Below are 16,204 nucleotides of genomic sequence, written 5' to 3' on the forward strand. Positions count from 1 at the left end.
TGAAAACACAAAGAGCGAGGAAGGAAAATCAAGCACTCTCTGATGAGCGATCATTCAGACTCTTTGACCTTTTCAAAGTTTACAACCCACAGTACAGCTGGTCTGTTTTTCCTCAGCTGTGCTTCCACCTGTAAGCAGGCTTTCTGGGGGCTCTAATGTGTTATGGTTGTGTTTTGATTGTTGCTTTGTCCCGTAACGAGGCTCCCAGGGACGAGTGGGGCAGTGGAATGGGCCGTGATGCCATAATGGCTCTGTTGCCCTCAGTGTTTCCTCCCCAGGGAGAAATTGCCACCTCGTTTTCGTATAATCAGCACAAATGGTCTTTGACTACAATCCATTTAATATAACTCTCCAAAAGTAGCCCTGTAGGATTCTAAAGCAGAGGGTGTATTGATTAAAGTGAAAGATTTGCCGAACAGACAACAATGCAGCAAAAGTGTTTCTCAGGGATTTAATGTTTAGCTATTTTTTTTAATGTTTAACTTTTGCCCAGTAGCGAACCGTAACTACTGAATTTTGGCCTCCTCCCCCCCTTCTCCTTGTCAGAAAAAAGTAAAGTCAGGACTATGGTGACAACCTTGTTTGCAAAACGTATGACAGAGAACAGTGATCATGACATTTTGGAATCCACCACCACAAACAAGCAAAGTTTATACTACAAACCCGATTCCAAAAAAGTTGGGACACTGTACAAACTGTGAATAAAAACAAAATGCAATGATGTAGTAGTTTCAAATTTCAATATTTTAATCAGAATACAACATAGATGACATATCAAATGTTTAAACTGAGAAAATGTATCATTTTAAGGGAAAATAAGTTGATTTTAAATTTCATGGCATCAACACATCTCAAAAAAGTTGGGATAAGGCCATATTTACCACTGTGTGGCATCCACTCTTCTTTTTATAACAGTCTGCAAACATCTGGGGACTGAGGAGACAAGTTGCTCAAGTTTAGGAATAGGAATGTTGTCCCATTCTTGTCTAATACAGGCTTCTAGTTGCTCAACTGTCTTAGGTCTTCTTTGTCGCATCTTCCTCTTTATGATGCGCCAAATGTTTTCTATGGGTGAAAGATCTGGACTTCAGGCTGGCCATTTCAGTACCCGGATCCTCCTTTTACACAGCCATGATGTAATTGATGCAGTATGTGGTCTGGCATTGTCATGTTTGGAAAATGCAAGGTCTTCCCTGAAAGAGATGACATCTGGATGGGAGCATATGTTGTTCTAGAACTTGCATATACCTTTCAGCATTGATGGTGCCTTTCCAGATGTGTAAGCTGCCCATGCCACACGCAACCCCATACCATCAGAGATGCAGGCTTCTGAACTGAGCGCTGATAACAACTTGTGTTGTCCTTGTCCTCTTTAGTCCGGATGACATGGCGTCCCACTTTTCCAAAAAGAACTTCAAATTTTGATTCGTCTGACCACAGAACAGTTTTCCACTTTGCCACAGTCCATTTTAAATGAGCCTTGGCCCAGAGAAAACGCCTGCGCTTCTGGATCATGTTTAGATATGGCTTCTTTTTTGACCTATAGAGTTTTAGCCGGCAACGGCGAATGGCACGGTGGATTGTGTTCACCGACAATGTTTTCTGGAAGTATTCCTGAGCCCATGTTGTGATCTCCATTACAGTAGCATTCCGTATGTGATGCAGTGCTGTCTAAGGGCCCGAAGATCACGGGCATCCAGTATGGTTTTCCGGCCTTGACCCTAACGCACAGAGATTGTTCCAGATTCTCTGAATCTTTGGATGATATTATGCACTGTAGATGATGATAACTTCAAAGTCTTTGCAATTTTTCTCTGAGAAACTCCTTTCTGATATTGCTCCACTATTTTTCATCGCAGCATTGGGGGAATTGGTGATCCTCTGCCCATCTTGACTTCTGAGAGACACTGCCACTCTGAGAGGCTCTTTTTATACCCAATTGACCTAATAAGTTGCAAATTTGTCCTCCAGCTGTTCCTTATATGTACATTTAACATTTCCGGCCACTTATTGCTACCTGTCCCAATTTTTTGGGAATGTGTAGCTCTCATGAAATCCAAAATGAGCCAATATTTGGCATGACATTTCAAAATGTCTCACTTTCAACATTTGATATGTTATCTATATTCTGCTGTGAATAAAATATGAGTTTATGAGATTTGTAAATTATTGCATCCCTTTTTTATTCACAATCTGTACAGTGTCCTAACTTTTTTGGAATCGGGCACAGCAGCTTATTAAATTTAACCCCATTCAAACCCCACCCATTTAGAGGGACTATAATGATTGGTCAGTTTTCCAGTCACTTGAAATTAGTCTTTTTTTTTTATTGACTTCCTATTGCTTGGCCCTTTGTAATTTAATAGCTGGACCACCAATCACAAAATTCAAACTTTGAACAGTAGATCATTAAAGCCTGTCATTGGCCTACAATAGTAATCCAACTTTTTTAAAATTAGTCTTTCAAACAGGACTATTTTATATTGTTGCTCTATGTTCTTACCAGTCAGCCTGCTGCATTACCTTTTTTTTCTGAAAATATTACTTGTTGGGGAAAGTTCATTTTAAAAGCAATTACATGCATTACAAAATTGCATTACTCCCTAAAAAGTAACTAATTGCATTACTTTTTAATGGAAAGTAACTAATTGTGTTTATATTAATTTACTTTTACATAACTTTTTCTCACCTAGACTGGGCTTGCTTGTATTTTTAATAATAAAAAAAAAACCCTATAAAAGTTCTATTTTTGGCAACTGTAAAGGCCCTTTCACGCCAAAGGTGAAATGAATAAGCCTCAGGAAGTGCCTCTGCCTCTGCACTTACTTCAGATTTCTCTCAACATGAGGACAGGAGAGGTGTCAGTGAATAAAAGAGAAAAGTATTAAGTAACTTGCATTACTTATTTGAAAAAGTAAAGTGGTGTTACTTCACTAATTACTTGAAAAAATATAACTGATTATGTAATCTGATTACATAACTTGCATTACTTGCAATGATTTACCCCCAACACTGCTTGTTATAGTACTTACATTCAGGTCAGTGGGCATGATTAAACGTGTTAATTTTTCAACAGGTTGTTTTTGTATAATTAATTGTTCTATGTTTATGCGTTAAATTAACAGCTCTAATCATAATGTATAAAATGCTCAGAAAAGGGGAGGCGGAGAGCGAGAGACGAATGGAGATCAGATACCGACAGACAGGCACTTGCTGTGGTTTAAATTGTCTCATTAACAGCTTCTCTCTCTACCCTAGCAGCTCGGCAGGGGAAACCTTCCACCACAGGGAATCTTTATTATATTTTCCTCGTCGCTTTATTAAATGTCATGTTTTGCATAGGGCAGAGTGCGCCCCTGGCTCTTAAATCGGCTCGGAGGCAGCAGGGTACGTGGGGGACACTGATTCCTGACCAGACCAAAGCTGTTCCTGTTTTAATTAGTTCCATCCACTCGCTCGCAAACATTAAGTTTTACACAGTGAAGAGAACCTTTAACTCACTGGCTGTACGGGTTGAGGAAACTAATAAACTACCAAGTCTTAAAGCATTACATTCACAGCCTAAAATTAACTTTTTGCCACACTAATCAATAGCAGCTGAATTGAGAAAATTAATGGCCATACATATTTCTTAGCAGCCATGAAACTGCATTATTTTAATTAAAATGTAGTTCCTATATATATGCACTTCTTATTACAAGTTTGGGAAGATGGTTTGGATTATAAAACTTTCTTTTTTGTGTGTTTACAGAAGGTGTCCACGTGGGAATCGGATAGCACGGCAGAAACAAAACGTTCCACACTTCAACTCCGAAAACACCCTGCGGGCCTCCACCAGACTCATCTGACGAACCCTTAAACTTACAGTGACACGTGCTAAAGACAGCAGAGAAAGGCCCCAGGGAATTGTGGGAACACACACACCCCTCCAGACAGGTGTGTAAGAACTGAGGCGGGACTCCTGGCATTGTGCAAAACTTCTCGTCTCGATTCCCATGGGAAGCAAACAGGGGATGGGCCTCATGGGACGGGCCTGCAGGGGTTTTTCCCACCTGGCCTGCAGGCTAAGTGGGAAAGAGAACAGGCAGTCAGCTTCGTCAGAGCGTACAGCCAAAAACACCCCTTCCCTGGGGTTGCAACAGTCTGGAAAAGAGGAGGTCGCATGGACGGATGGATGAATGGATGACGGATGGATGACTGGAGCAGTGTGCCACATGTTGCCTTGTATTTGTTGTCTATGACACCATCGAAAAAAATGAGCCCACCAAGGGTCTCTTTGATTATGTATTATATATTTCCAATAGGTTAACATACTTGTGATGTTCTTTTTCTTCGTTTTTATTCGCTGTAATGTAAATAAATAATTTATATCATGTGACTTGATGCATCGTGTATGACTGACCTCCACAATGCAAAAAAATCAAGTACAATAAGGTTTCATTTGGTAATGTTAGTTAAGTACATTAGTTAAAGGGGTGGTTGATTATGATTTCACTTTTCTAACTTTAGTTAGTGTGTAATGTTGCTGTTTGAGCATAAACAACATCTGCAAAGTTACAACGCTCAAAGTTCAAAGCAAAGGGAGATATTTGCTTTTAAAGAAATTGCTTTTTAAGGACTACAACAAACGGCTGGTAGAGACTACAACAAGCTTCTTCCTGGGTTGGTGACATCACTAACCCTAAAATTTACATAAACTGCCCCTGAGAACACAACAAAGGGGGTGAGGCCATGTTATTGCAATACAGTACGTAACACAAATGCAATAGCATGTCATAAAAGCAAGATGACAACATAAGTTATAACCATAATTAAACTAAACTATACCTGTTCTATCTTCATGCAGCATATACTCTCTGACTCTGTAGGCATCTTACAACAGTTCCCACATGAGCAGTTATCATGACAGAATATGCTTATCAATGACTTTAAGATAGTTAACTCCACATCAGCTACATAAATTCATCAATTAACCATTCAGAAATGTCCTGTTGCATTCTACATGTTGTCACTTCTTCTTGAGTCTCCATCACTGTCCGACTCCGTTTTGAACATAAAAGGCTGAACAGTTTCTGACATTTTAAGTGAGTCTGCGTGAGGTAATCGGCGCTGCTAACGCAAGCTACTGAAACTCCGCCCTCTTCGTAGGAGCAGCAGCTCATTTGCATTTAAAGGGACACACAAAAACGGTGTTTTTGCTCACCCTCAAAAAGTGACAAATTTAATGCACTATGATTGCATTTTTATTAAACAACATTAACAAAGGTTAATAAAGTCTGTACAATATATTACTCATTGTTAGTTTATGTTAGTTAATGCATTAACAAATGTTTACAATGTTAACAAATGAGAACTTACTGTAAAGTGTTACCGAAAATAATATTCTTGGTATTTTTAGAGAATGCACAATATATCGGCACCATATTGGTTATCAGCTGTATTGAATATTTAATTGTGCATTTTAATTTAGAATTTTTTTTTTTACATTTAGAATACCTTTGCCATCATCTATAAGTCACTTAAAGTTGATCTTTAAAACACTAATAATTTAATCTTCAACATTTTTTTTTTTTTTCATTATATAGTATAGAATTTAAATATTGGCCATTTATCATAATAAATTATTACTGGCTTATCTGTATCGGCCATAATTTTAATATTGGTGCAGCAGAAGTACACTCACAAGCAAAACGGTTTAAAACCTTTTGCCAATTATGCCAAAACATTTGGCCAATTATGGTCTTTGAAAATAATTTCTTATGCAATTTTGCATTTTAAGTAAATTTATGTTGTTTTAAGAATGTTTCGATATTTTTATTGGAAAACAAGACAAAATCTTAATCAATTTATTTTCATGTATACAGTACAGGGTTTCTGCAGGCTTTATGAAGGTAAATTCAAAACATTTTAAGACCTTTTTAAGACAAAGAAAATAAAATGTAAGAAATAAATTGAATGGGAATGCAATACATTCTCTAAATGTAAATGTCTAGGGAGAAACACAATGAGTTGTACTAGCAACTATTCAGAGTTTGAAAATACAACTTCCAACAGATATCCATTATTTTTTTAATTCATTTTACAGAATATATAAATAAAAATGGCTAATTCCCAAGCACTATAACATGAATCTCCGGTTTCACATACAAGGCTTAAGCTAGTCCTAGACTAAAATGCATGTTTGAGCTGTTTTAACTGAAAGTTTATAAAAGCTACTTAAATGCCCTAAATGAACTAAGGCTTATTATGTCTGTGAAACTGGGCCAAAATAACTTTTACTGTTACTTCTGATTCCACTGCAAAAAAACAAAAAACAAAAAAAAGTAAAACCCTTTTAAGGCCTTAATTTGTGTAAGAGTAAAACCTGGAGTATAAACGGAATTATATAAAGTATAAAACTACAAAATAACAAGGTCTTACAATCTCTTCAGCAAAATTGTTTTCCTAAATTGTCCTTAACCTTCCTGCAACATTTCTTCCTGCTAATTTGCTTAACCTTCCAAGTTTGAAGGTCCTGTTACTTGTGAAAAATATCAATATTATCACGGATTTAGAAGTACCCAGAACTCTGTTGATTAGCTACAGGACTGAGATGCATCCTTTCTCGTCACCTTGTTTCTCTTAGCACAATCTGACACGAGCAGGAAAGGAAAGTCTGTCTGTCTGCCTCCTTCGGCCCAAAGGGAGTTGTAGGCGGATGAAGCCCAGCAGCCGGTCGATGGCTGTGAGCCGCACCCATTACCCAGCAATCAATGCTGCCACAAGATCCGACAGCAGAGAGGCTGTCACAACCTCAGTCCGGCTCTCTCCTACGCCTCTGAGCTGTCAAATACAATCACCGCCAACAAGTAGTGTGTGTGTGTGTGTGTTGCACTGTTACCAATGCCCTCTGTGACCTAAGATAACTTGTGGAACAAATCCAGCAGTCCTTGGGAGACAGGATGGCGTGAGTGTGTATGTGTGTGAGCAAGCATAGATAAATAAAACTACAAATGATGCATGAAAGAGAACAAGAGTTTTATGATTCCTGTTTCTCGTTTCCATTATGATCAATGGCCACACGATGGCAGTGTGCACCAATGTGATCACAGTAAGATAGTTACACAAGAAAAGCAAAACTCTTTACTCCCGTTTACATGCAATTTTATTATTCTGATTATTCGCTAAGAATTGTGGTTATTTTTACAGCCATTATTCACATACCCCATTTGCACAGCACAGCATATGCACTCACATATAGTAGGTGTGCTACTGGCCACTGTTTTAATCTACTTGCGTAAAATGCAAAACATTTCTATGGACGTATTGGATTAGTTTTTTCGCTGATGCACCCAAAAATGTCTTAATTCCGATGTTTTCGACCATCAATATATAGTATTATATCAAGATTTACAAAGACTTTAGATATACAAAGAAAGTGCAACACACTGGCGGAATAAGTCCAGCATTTTAAATAAATCACCAATTAGTAAAAATCAATGTGTCACTGCAGTTGCCATTAGAAGCTTCAGTTGCTATAGAAACAGTCAGGCTCTTGAGTACATACTTATTTTGAATAAGTAATTACTTCGCAAATGCTAAAAAGTATGTTCTATATACACTCTAAAAAATGCTTGGTTAAAAACAACCCAAGTTGGGTTGAAAATGGACAAACCCAGCGATTGGGTTGTTTTAACACAGCGGTTGGGTTAAATGTTTGCCCATCCTGCTAGGTAGTTTTATTTAAACCGACTATTATTTAAAAATTGCTATATGGTTAGCTTAAAATGAACCCAAAATATTTGGGAAATTAAAAACCAGATGCAGTTAAGAGACAACAATAATAGACAAAAGGTGAATGTTTATTAATAAGCTTTAATATTTTATTAATATAAATTTAATAGTTTAATAGTTTATTAATATAAATGTATTAATAAGCAATTTAATATACAACATACTTTGTGTTAATTTTAATTAAGCAATACAGTCATTTTTAAACAATAGTTGAGTTAAATAAAACTACCCAGCAGGTTGGGCAAACATTTAACACTACCGCTGTCACAGACACGTCAGGTTCCACCTCACTTCCTTACCCACGCACTCAATCACCAGCCTACTAATCACCGCCACCTGCACATCATCAACCACAGGATAAAAGCCACACACTCACACACACACATCGTCCGGTCTCGTTTGTGATACAACCTGTTGTATGCTTACCTTCAAGGACTCCAAAAGTGATACTTACCTGTCTCCATTATCTCCTTCGTCTCCATCGTCTCCTGGTCTCCCTGTGTGCTTACCTTCCTGTGTGTGAGTGTGTTCGTCTGCCAGCTCCAGCGTCTTCCTCCAAGATCACCTGCACAAAGAACAAGGACAGTATTATCCATCATTCTCAGTCATAATCTTCGTATTCACCAGTCTACTCACCTGTGTCTCTGCTGATCACCTCAATAAACTGCATCATTGCTTTTATCTCTGCCTCCGGTGTCTCTGTCATAACAGAAGACCGGACCCTAACAACTGTCGATCAGCATGAGCCATCACGACCCGTTTCAAGAGCTCGTGGATGCTCTCAGACGAGCTCTCACTCCACAACCACCATCACCGTCACCTGTATCCACCGCCGCGGCTGCTTCCGCATCCACCACCACCGCTGCTTCTCCTGTATTCACCGCCAGTCCCATGGCCAAACCGGCGCCCTTCTCAGGATCGGCGGAGGACTGCAGTGGATTCCTCCTTCAATGTGAGTTGGTCCTGGAGATGCAGCCGCACTTATATCCTACCGACATGGCGAAGATAGCGTTCGTGATTTCCCAACTGCAAGGCAAGGCTCTTCAATGGGCAGATTCCCTCTGGGCTCAGAAAGGACCTGTTGTAAAATCCTATGCTGCTTTTGTTTCTCACTTCAGAGACGTTTTCGGTAGACCCTTGACTGATTCAACAACTGGTGAGAAACTGTATAATTTAAAACAAGGAAACAATACAGTTAACGATTATGCCTTGCAGTTCCGAACACTCGCCGCAAACAGTGGATGGAACGAACAAGCCCTCATCACCACCTTCCGACAGGGTTTGGAACCCAACGTGCGGCTGCATCTCGCTGCATACGAGGACTCCTTAGGACTCGAACGCTTCATCCAGCTTGCCATCAGAGTGGGTTCTCGTATGCAGTCGTGTCTCCTTGAGCACCAGGGCCAGCCACTCGCCGGCACGTTTCTCCGTCGGTCCGAACCCGTCAGCTCTCCAGAACCAGCCACCGAACCTATGCAGTTGGATAACTCCCGTTTATCACCAACAGAAAGACAGAGAAGGCTGACCCTGAGTCTGTGCTTATACTGTGGATTACCTGGGCATGTCATCTCAACATGCCCAACCCGTCCTCCTCGACCTGTGGTGAGTGCCATCATTCCCTCTATTCAGAACATGAAACCACTCACTACAATTGTAAACCTTACTGCTGCTGACATTTCCATTCCAGTGGTGGCACTCCTCGACTCAGGGTCAGCAGGAAACTTCATTTCCGGCGCCCTCTGTCGACACTTCGGGCTCAAGACCTCGCCGTCTCCGACTCACTATCAAATCAACTCCATCACGGGCAAACCCCTGAGCCATAAGACGGTTCGCCGTGTCGCTGGACCTCTTCAACTACAAGTGGGTATCTTCCATCATGAACTCATCCATCTGCTGGTTCTGGAGGAGTCCACCGCTGACGTGGTTCTAGGGCGCCCGTGGCTGGAGCTCCATAATCCCACCATCTCCTGGCGCACGGGCGAAGTCCTGAAGCGGGGCGACCACTGTTTCTCCAGCTGCTTTCCAGATCTTCCTGTTCCAAAGCATCCTCACCCCAAGAACCTCTCCATCAATGCTACCTCCATCGAAAGCCCTGTAGAAAAACGCTCCGTTGACATACCTCCCGACTACGCCCCCTTCAGTGACGTCTTCTGCCCACAACGCGCCTCCAAGCTTCCTCCACACCGGCCATGGGACTGCGCCATAGATCTGTTGCCGGGTGAACCAGTGCCTAGGGGACGCATTTACCCCCTATCAGTGCCGGAGGAGAAGGCCATGGAGGAATACATCAAAGAGGCCCTTAACCAAGGATACATCCGCCCGTCTACTTCCCCTGCTGCTTCAAGCTTCTTCTTCGTTGCCAAGAAGGACGGAGGCTTGCGGCCATGCATCGATTACCGGTCACTCAACAAGATTACAGTAAAGTTCCGGTACCCACTTCCCCTCGTCCCAGCGGCCCTGGAACATCTCCGTGGTGCCACTGTGTTCACCAAGCTGGACCTCCGCAGCGCGTATAACCTCATCCGGATACGCGAGGGGGACGAGTGGAAGACCGCCTTCGTCACGCCCACCGGTCACTACGAATATCTCGTGATGCCGTATGGCCTGGTCAACGCCCCCTCCGTATTCCAGGATTTCATCCACGAGGTGCTCCGGGAGTTTCTCCACAAGTTCGTGTTGGTATATATCGATGACATCTTGATATACTCCCGGAGCTTGGCCGAACATCGCCACCACGTTGCGGAGGTCCTCCAACGCTTACGGCAATACCATCTGTTCCTGAAAGCAGAGAAGTGCTCTTTCCACCAGCCCTCTGTCCACTTCCTTGGATACATCATCGATCACAGTGGCATCCGGATGGACGAGGGGAAGGTATCTGCCATCCAAAACTGGCCAGCTCCAAGCACCGTAAAAGAACTCCAACGATTCCTTGTTTTCTCCAACTTCTACCGTCGATTTATCAAAAACTACAGTACCATCGTTTGCCCACTCACCAACCTCCTCCGCAAGCAGCCCAAGTCTCTGTCCTGGTCCCAAACTGCCACAGAAGCATTTGAAACCCTCAAGAAAGCCTTCACCACCGCTCCCCTCCTCGTCCACCCTCACCCGGACCTACCATTCGTCGTGGAGGTGGACGCCTCCACCACAGGAGTGGGAGCGGTCCTTTCGCAGCAGCAGGGGAATCCAAGTAGGCTCCATCCATGTGCCTTCTTCTCCCGCAAGCTCAACCCGGCGGAGGTTAATTATGACATCGGGGACCGTGAACTCCTGGCTGTAAAACTCGCCCTTGAGGAGTGGAGGCATTGGTTGGAGGGGGCCAATCATCCCTTTCAGGTATTTACCGACCACAAAAACCTTGAGTATCTGAAAGCCGCCAAACGACTCAGCCCTCGCCAAGCCCGCTGGGCGATGTTCTTCTCAAGGTTCCATTTCACCATCTCATACAGACCTGGCTCTAAGAACCTGAAAGCCGATGCTCTCTCTCGTCTCCACTCACCAGAAGAAAAGAACGAAGAACCTGAAACCATCCTGCCAGAATCCATTTTCGTCAGCCCCATTGAATGGTCAGAAGAGATCTTATCCTCCTCCAATGCCTCATCACGCACTCCGCCGGGTTGTCCCCAAGGCTTGCGCTACATCACCAGGACACGACGCACTCCACTTCTGCACTCCGTTCACACTTCACTTGGCACTGGTCACCCGGGGGTCAATGAAACCCTCTCGCTGCTCAAACAGCGCTTCTGGTGGCCAAACATGGCCAGCGATGTCAGGAGGTACGTGCAGGGCTGCAGGGAGTGCGCCATCTCCAAGAGCCCACGCCATCTTCCCACCGGCAAGCTTCTTCCTCTGCCCGTTCCTGAGAGACCATGGTCACACCTGGGAGTAGATTTTGTCACGGATCTCCCCGAGTCTGATGGTAACACCTGCATTCTGGTCGTCGTAGACCGCTTCTCTAAAGCCTGCCGCCTTATTCCCCTGGAGGGTCTACCAACTGCTATGACCACAGCAGAGTTAATGTTCAACCATGTCTTCCGTCACTACGGAATCCCCGAAGACATAGTCTCAGACAGAGGACCACAATTCATCTCGCGGGTCTGGAAGGCCTTCTTCTCCTTCCTGGGTGTGACCGTCAGTCTGTCGTCTGGATACCATCCTCAGTCGAACGGGCAGACGGAACGGAAGATCCAGGAGATCGGCCGCTTCCTGCGTACCTTCTGTCATGGCCACCAGGACTCCTGGAACCAGTACCTGGGCTGGGCCGAGTACGCCCAGAACTCCCTCTGTCAAGCTACAACTGGATTAACACCTTTCCAATGCGTGCTCGGCTTCCAGCCCCCACTGTTCCCCTGGGACGGGGAACCCTCCAACGTTCCAGCTGTCGACCACTGGTTCCGGGAGAGCGAGAGGGTATGGGACTCAGCTCACCACCAGCTACAGAGAGCCCTGCGCAGGCGCAAGACGACAGCCGACCTTCGGCGCTCCCACGCTCCAAACTACCAACCGGGGCAGAAGGTCTGGCTGTCCACCAGAGACATCAAGATGCGCCTGCCCTGCAAGAAGCTGAGTCCCCGCTTCATTGGCCCGTTCACCATCCTGCAACAGATCAACCCTGTCACTTACCGGTTACAACTCCCAGCACAATACAAGAGAATTCACCCAACTTTCCATGTTTCACTATTAAAACCTCACCACCCTTCTGTTCTTCCTCCCACAGAACCTGACGTGACAGCCGTCGAGCCCCCCCTTCCACTCATTCTGGTTGATGGAACAGCCTACGTTGTACGTGAGATTCTGGACTCCCGGCGCCGTGGTGGTCTTTTAGAGTATCTGGTGGACTGGGAGGGCTACGGGCCCGAAGAACGCTCATGGGTCCCCAAGAATGATATCCTTGATCCTGCTTTGTTACAGACCTTCCACACCAATCACCCAGACAGACCTGCCCCACGACCTCGAGGACGACCACCACAACGTCGGGGTCCACGGCCCTCTGGAGCGGGCCGTGGGAGGGGGGGTACTGTCACAGACACGTCAGGTTCCACCTCACTTCCTTACCCACGCACTCAATCACCAGCCTACTAATCACCGCCACCTGCACATCATCAACCACAGGATAAAAGCCACACACTCACACACACACATCGTCCGGTCTCGTTTGTGATACAACCTGTTGTATGCTTACCTTCAAGGACTCCAAAAGTGATACTTACCTGTCTCCATTATCTCCTTCGTCTCCATCGTCTCCTGGTCTCCCTGTGTGCTTACCTTCCTGTGTGTGAGTGTGTTCGTCTGCCAGCTCCAGCGTCTTCCTCCAAGATCACCTGCACAAAGAACAAGGACAGTATTATCCATCATTCTCAGTCATAATCTTCGTATTCACCAGTCTACTCACCTGTGTCTCTGCTGATCACCTCAATAAACTGCATCATTGCTTTTATCTCTGCCTCCGGTGTCTCTGTCATAACAACCGCTGGGTTAAAACAACCCAATTGCTGGGTTTGTCCATTTTCAACCCAACTTGGGTTGTTTTTAACCCAGCATTTTTTAGAGTGTAGTATGAATGTGTAGTATGAATATAATCTGGACATACTACATTTGCCATATTGTCATTATCACATGACCTACCAGTGTCAGTTGTGTCACTTCACTGTCATTTTCAAATCAAAAACAAATTTACAAATGTGGCCTCATTGGATAGTAAAGTGCCCATCGTTCAGAATCTAGCCGACAATCGTAAGTCATCCGGGTACTTTTTGCCTACTCTTTTCTGAGTAGGCTACTGTGAATTCTGACATACTTATTTTGGAAATGGGATAAACTTTCACAGGTGAGAATGAGTTGGTTTGTGTTTTTATGTGCATAAACTTAATATAACTGTACAAGTTTTTGCTATGGTACTCTTACTATGGTCACTTTTTAATGTTGCATTTGCTGACGCCTTCCTTCATCTTGTTGTATTGTGTTAGTTTAGCAAAATCATCTGCTTAAAGGCGGGTTAAGTCATTTTTCAAGTTAGTCGAACAGACACCAACAACAAATGTGTAACCAATCAGCATTAGGGGGGCGTATGACGGTCGAGGAGACAGAACGAGCAAAACAGAAAGAGAGATGCAGAAAGAGAGATGAGACAATACAAAAGAATATCACTGGAATAAAGTGTTATGACTGGGCAAGCACTTTAGGATACACGTTAATATTAGAAAATCTTTCCAGCGCTGGAGAGAGCTAAGCGGGAAGACCTTAAAACAGACTACACTAGGTTTGAGTGTCATTGATTGTCTGGAGCTGCTGTGCTGTTGGTGACTAACAACAAACTCTTGTTTGTATTTACTCTTTTGTACTGTATGTTTATTTTTTTGTGCTTCCTTGTCATTCGTTCATCATCTGAACGATTGTTTTGAAAAATTTTTCATTGAAAGAGAAAGTGTTTTTGCACAAGTCAGTCAATCAGAACATGCTAAAAAAATTTTCACAATGTAAATTGTTGACCAATCAGATTTCACTGTGGGCATGGGTGCTTATAGCCTGGGTGCCAGCCCGAACCCCGCCCACAACATTTTTTGGACGGGAAGTTCGGTCTGGACTCGATCCATTGTGGAGTAATTATGCTCGGCTCCCAGAAGGCCAAGCCAATCAAATTACCAGGGCGGGCTTTAATCGACGATGGACAGGCTATCTGCGGTTACGTAACCACCCACGTCATCAAAGAGCGCTTGGGTTGAATTGGTTTCCACCAACGGTGACTGCAGCTGGAGAAGTAAGATGTTTAGATTCCGCTATCATGTCTGTAATAAAAGAAATCGACAGCGCATGAATTTTATAAGACGAACAAAGAACCGCAATCAAGGCATTTGTCGATGGGAAAGATGTGTTTGCCGTGTTTCCAACGGGATTCGGCAAAAGTTTAAGTACAAGTTCAACATACGTCACTTACTGCGTTGCTCTGATTGGTTGTAGGTCTATCCAATTGAGTGCAGAGGTTTTTTTTTTACTGGTTCGGTTAAGACACGCCCCATTATTCAAGTGCAATGGAGCAGTATCAGACTCACATTCTGCCTAGAATATGAGTATGACGGAGTCAGGCTAGGGTGCTCATTGACAATTGCCAGAATTGGGAATCATATTAGAACAGTACTTATTTTCTAGGATGCTGATATGTAAATCAGCATTGATCAAACTAATAAAAGATTACAGCTAGTTTGATTTTTATATATTCGCTGGTAATTATGCTCCCATACGAGTATGATATCTCTCTGATATCTTAAAATAGTCTCGATAATTAATAAAACATTCTCTCCAATCACCAACATAAACATAAAATGTAGTAGTAAATTGGACAAATCTCACAGCGCTTCCACACTATGGGCCAGTTCACGCACAACACATTTTTTTTTTCGTTCCACTGGCCTGTTTTAAATACCTAGTAGTTCAATCTCGCTTCATTTGAGATCCTTTAATAAATTGGATCTCTTCGATATTTTGCCTAAATGGCTAATTCTGGACAATGATAGGTCATTTATGAGAATAAAGGCAATTTCTGTGTATTTGAAATGTCTATGTATTTGACAATATTTTTTCAAATACAGAGACATTTCAGAGCATTTTCAATTTCAGCTGCAGCTGAAATTGAAAATTCCCGATGGACAAAATTTGTTTATTTATTTAATTGGATCCCCATTAGCTATGCCCAAAGAGCACTGCTAGTCAAAATCAAGTCCTGTCCTACATTTTTTCTTGTTCAAGAAGCTGTTTCACTCAGATGTATGCCACTCACACTAAAAAACAAGTCACCAGAGAGGAGTAGAGATGTCACTGTGGGAGGGGAAGTTATTTTGATTAAAGATAAAGGTACATGAATTAAATAAAAAAATTAAATAAAATTAAATAAAAAGATGTGCACAGATTAATTTATTATTATTAGAAATATAAATTTAGATTTCATGGTGACCGATCAGTGAGATTTGCCGCTTGCAGTTGGGGAGGAGTTGAAAATGGAGAAGTCTGACAATTTCTGCGTCCCCTAGTGACGCTTCCGCAGTGTTTGCATACTATGTCGCAGATAAAGTGGATTATGTGAAATTTTTGTCTATTTCAGAGCTTTACATGTAGCAACAGAAACACTTTTCACTCAATATTTTATGTACTGCTTGATACAGTGACAAGAATAAAGCCAATTCTATCTAAATACCAATAAAATGGGTCTATATCAGTTTTATTTTGATAAACAAGAAACAATATCACTTTAACCAATATCACCTGTATCACCTATTCTGATTGGTCAGTTTAGATATTCAGTATATACTTTTAATATATAATTTTAAATTGGTTTAAAAGGTTTTTTAAAAATGGCATTCATCGTGACATTAGTTTTGAACACATTTCGATGACACTCACTTTGCTTTATCATTCAAAACCTAACAAACTTGAAATATGA

The 16,204-nt window shown here is 42.6% G+C and overlaps 1 protein-coding gene and 1 long non-coding RNA gene across 2 annotated transcripts in view; one reads left to right on the plus strand and one right to left on the minus strand.

Moving 5' to 3' along the window:
- The window catches only part of tmeff2b (transmembrane protein with EGF-like and two follistatin-like domains 2b), an 81,530-nt gene extending 77,176 nt beyond the window's left edge, over window positions 1-4,354 (plus strand). Inside the window, exon 9 of the mRNA XM_067373926.1 lies at window positions 3,752-4,354. Within this exon, the coding sequence (XP_067230027.1) occupies window positions 3,752-3,848 (97 nt within the window). The 3' untranslated portion in view covers window positions 3,849-4,354. The remainder of the gene's footprint in view (window positions 1-3,751) is intronic.
- Window positions 1-16,204, minus strand: part of LOC137011229 (uncharacterized) — a 52,841-nt gene that overhangs the window by 1,400 nt on the left and 35,237 nt on the right. The window lies entirely within an intron of this gene.

Source organism: Chanodichthys erythropterus, chromosome 21 (assembly GCF_024489055.1).
Source record: "Chanodichthys erythropterus isolate Z2021 chromosome 21, ASM2448905v1, whole genome shotgun sequence".
NCBI classification, from domain to species: Eukaryota; Metazoa; Chordata; class Actinopteri; order Cypriniformes; family Xenocyprididae; genus Chanodichthys; species Chanodichthys erythropterus.